Source organism: Rosa rugosa, chromosome 2 (assembly GCF_958449725.1).
Source record: "Rosa rugosa chromosome 2, drRosRugo1.1, whole genome shotgun sequence".
Taxonomy (NCBI): domain Eukaryota; kingdom Viridiplantae; phylum Streptophyta; class Magnoliopsida; order Rosales; family Rosaceae; genus Rosa; species Rosa rugosa.
The window spans coordinates 22812444-22816448 of NC_084821.1; the positions used below are offsets into that span (position 1 = coordinate 22812444).

General features: G+C 39.2%; 1 protein-coding gene across 1 annotated transcript; it reads left to right on the forward strand.

Moving 5' to 3' along the window:
• Positions 1 to 1499: 1499 nt before the first annotated feature.
• Positions 1500 to 2833, forward strand: LOC133733350 (zinc finger protein ZAT5). The gene has a single exon (XM_062160985.1). The coding sequence runs from the start codon at positions 1688 to 1690 to the stop codon at positions 2636 to 2638; it is 951 nt and encodes a 316-aa protein (XP_062016969.1). The 5' UTR covers positions 1500 to 1687; the 3' UTR covers positions 2639 to 2833.
• The last annotated feature ends 1172 nt before the right edge of the window (positions 2834 to 4005 follow it).

Consider the following 4005-nt stretch of genomic DNA (forward strand, 5'->3'; position numbering starts at 1 on the left):
TGAGAAAGAAAGAGAGTGAGTGTATGATGAAACCGACTCTAAAACGTTTATGCCAACCATTCTTGATCTGTCTCATCAATTCCAATCTTAATTTGTTCCTAATTTTCTCACTTTTGAATAGAATATATAAGAAAACTAACTGATTGAGTTAGCAAACTAACACACTCCTAGCACCACTATTTTGTGCACAAATAATGGAAGAAAGAACTTTTTTCCATGCACTCCAACGAGTCATCTGTTTTAGTTAAGCTACTAAACAACAAACACTGCACCTAATCAGAGATTGTGTAACTTTTAATATTTTACATATATACCACACTCAGTCACATTTTCACCGCACTTATCTTCACGTTTTTTTTTGCCACATTTCATACATACAGAAAATAAACTCACACAAGATGCATAGGTGAAGTGTGTTTTACCTCAATTGTATAACTGGTCTGACAATGTTTCATTCATTTTGTCAAAATTTATTCTGAAAGTTGCATATGGCCGGTAGAACTAAAATAATGTCATCTCACATGCTATGTTATTTGATGACTAAAAGTTAAAACTCTTTTTACGTACTAACGGTAGTAGTAATGAGATTCTTGTTTAGTACTTCGAATTAATACTGGACAAACTCTGTAAAATGATAAACATGCAGAGAGTTGATTCACAGCGGTACACAATTGGTCTACCATTGCATATTGATATACTAATATATACCTTAATTAGCATTCACGCTGGGTGTGAAGGATGAAAATGTTCCCGGATTTAGTTTGACTTGGAGGGTACAAAGTTAATTTTTTTTTTCTCTCCAACGATTGTCGTTTGGGACGGGCGGTATTCTGGTTTCATTGCTAGTCAAGGTTGTATTCTGGGAAACTTTGGAAAACCCTAGTTGGTGGATAGTTTGTGCTTGTTTCGCAAACCTGGTCACTTAGGCTTACTTGGTTGATATGTATCCAACATTAGCGGTGTACGTGTCTCCTTCTAAAATTTGTAGTTTATTTTGTTTTAGAAAAACGTTGCACTTGGACTAGCTAGAGTCATATTAGACCCTAAATTGAGTAAATTCTCTTCTTTATTAAGTGTTTAATTAAAAAATCTTGACTAATTTATATATAGTCTTTCTTAATTATTATTTTTAATATGACTAGAAAATAAGTAGAAGTTTGGCAATGTGAAAAGGAAATGGCATAGAGCACTTTCCCTAGCTCTCACTCTATGCCAAGGGTAATAGGAGAGAACACATGAGTACTGGTCCTTTATAGTTGAAATAAATGTTAACGTACAATTGATTCGCGTGAAAGTGGAACAAACTTTTCTTGGTACCAACACTTCGAAGGTTGGAAACGCAAGGAGGATTTTGGTGGCAGAGAGCCTCAGACACCTAATAATAACTTATATGCTTAACTGTACCACTCTCCATGAAAATCAACTTGGGGCGGCTTTTGACCCCACTTTCGACTTTCTTACCCTTCACTATATAAAACCACCCATCACTCACACACTTCCCCTCATTCCTACTCTCGCTCTCCTCTTCTTCACTCTCTCCTTCCTCCTCTCTCTCTCTCTCTCTCTTTCTTTCAGCCCCTTATATATCAAGATCAATCCCATCAGATTTCTCAGTGTTTCTTTCAATCAAGATCTTCAAAAAAAAAACCCTATATATACTGGTTCTGGATTTTTGAGTGTTTTGAGTATGGAAGGGCAAGAAGAGCTGGTTGCTGTGAGTGATCATCAGCAAACCCAGATGGTCATCAAGGGCAAGAGGACCAAGCGCCAGAGGCCCATGTCTCCTTTCGGTCTGGCAGTGACTTCGAGCTCGTCGAGCGCTTGTGGCGGCGCTCATGGTGGAGAAGAGTATGGGAACTCCTTCACTTCAGCCAGTTATGACAGCACTGAGGAGGAAGAGGACATGGCCAACTGCCTGATTCTGTTGGCTCAGGGTTGCCATGTGGTTCCCAAGCAACAGACTAGCACTACTCTTCATGATGAAGCTACCGCTGTTTCTAGTCATGTGGGCAAAGCTGGGTTTTATGTCTATGAGTGCAAGACCTGCAACCGGACCTTCCCTTCTTTTCAAGCACTCGGTGGCCACCGAGCCAGTCACAAAAAGCCAAAGTCCTCCACCGCGGCGATGGCCGATCAGGAGAAGAAACCGGCAGCGACCCATTTCACCTCTGCATCCATGGATCAAGAAGTTGAAGATTCTAAGCAATTTATCAAGAAGAGTAGTCCTCCTCCAACCCATCCTACAGTTCCTATTCAGATAAAGGGGTTTCAGAGCAACAACAACAAGGCTAAGATTCATGAGTGTTCGATATGCGGGTCGGAGTTCACATCGGGTCAAGCTCTTGGTGGGCATATGAGACGGCACAGAGCAGCAGTAGCCAACAACAACACTACTACTAGTACTACTCAGGTGGTGGGTATTGGTGTAGCCATTGATAACAGTATGAGGAGCAAGCAGGAGAAAAGTATTCTAGCACTGGATCTAAATCTTCCAGCACCAGAAGACCATGATCATCATCACCACCATCACCAACAGCATCAGATTCATCACCAGCGTGACTCCAAGTTCCAATTTGTGCCGACCCAACAGACTAGTCTTGTCTTCAACGCTCCTGCTTTGGTGGATTGTCATTATTAAAGAGAGAAGACAGAGAGTAGGGAAAAAGAAAACAAGAAGAGAAGAAGAAAATTATCATTATTTTTAGTTATTTTTCGGATACCGATCCATGTGAATTATAAAGCATTGTCATATCTTGCAATTTTTACTGCTGTGATAATTGGATTATTGGGGGATTTCTTATTATGGATTAATTCATTGAAATATTCTTGCTTCTGATCATCTAAGTTTGGTTGATGGACGGTGAGAATACTTTGAGTAAGTAAGTGGTTAGTGTTGTTGTTGTTCATAGATGGTTGCCTTTGATTCACGAAAAGTGAGTGATGTGAGGCATCTTTTCCTTCTTTTCTTTACAATTTTTCTACCTCTTCCTTTTTCTATGTTCTTTCTCAAGTGGGGAAAGCAATGCATATAACACTATGGAGAGAGAAGCGGGGTAGAGAGAGAGAGAGAGCTAGGCATACATGTCAAGGTGGGCATGGGATTGATGATGGGTACATGGTTTAGGGTTGGGCATGAAGCTAGCTCCACCACCACAACCACAACCAAAAGTCATGGATTAGGTTCCTCCTCCTTGCTGGTGTAGTAGAGTTTTGTTTTTCTTTTATTATTGTAATGGAGCTAAAACAAAGAAAAGGCCTAGCTATAAAGCTCTCACTCCTCTCATCACTAGCAAGATAGCTAGCTCACACAGTCTGTTTCAATAAATGACAAGAACAATTGGATAGCAAAGCACAGAGTTGGCAACTGCCTTTGCCACATGTATCCACCTGTATCTCTCTCTCTCACACTCAACTCACTCACTCTCGTTTCTTTAGCTTAGTATATATCCAATGTATATATATATAAATTGTTATTGTCATGGTCCATCAGCTGAGAAAGTATAGTGTTAGGCAGTCAGACCATTTGATTGATCTAACTAGCCAATGAAAAGATTACATGGTGAAAATAAGAAGAAATAAGCGTGTAATTCTTAATTTTGGATTTAAAGAAAATGTATTTAAATTATAAATTATTATTTTGTCACTTGTCAAGCTGTGATTTATAGATTAGACCTCTGAAATATTCAAACAGCCTCGTTTAAGAATTTCTCCCCATTCATTTGCTCTTATCTCTTTAGCTTAATATATACTAAGTACTTAATTAATTATCATGGTCTATCCACCACCTCAAGTTTTAGTTCTTGTTTTAGTTGTGAGCCTAACACACTAGTCTCTCAACAGTTGCACCTAATTTACCCAACTTCATATGAAGTCCATCCCTTACTTTGCAAGCTAGTCAGTCACTATAACTGTATTTGAGATCATCAATATCATCTCCCTCTCATGGGGTCCAGCCTCCTGCTTAACATTCATTGATATTCCCAAGAAAGATACTCTTTCACTCAT

Bases quoted from the DNA above. Each gene is read 5' to 3' on its own strand.
- LOC133733350 (XM_062160985.1), top strand. From the start codon at position 1,688: ATGGAAGGGCAAGAAGAGCTGGTTGCTGTGAGTGATCATCAGCAAACC.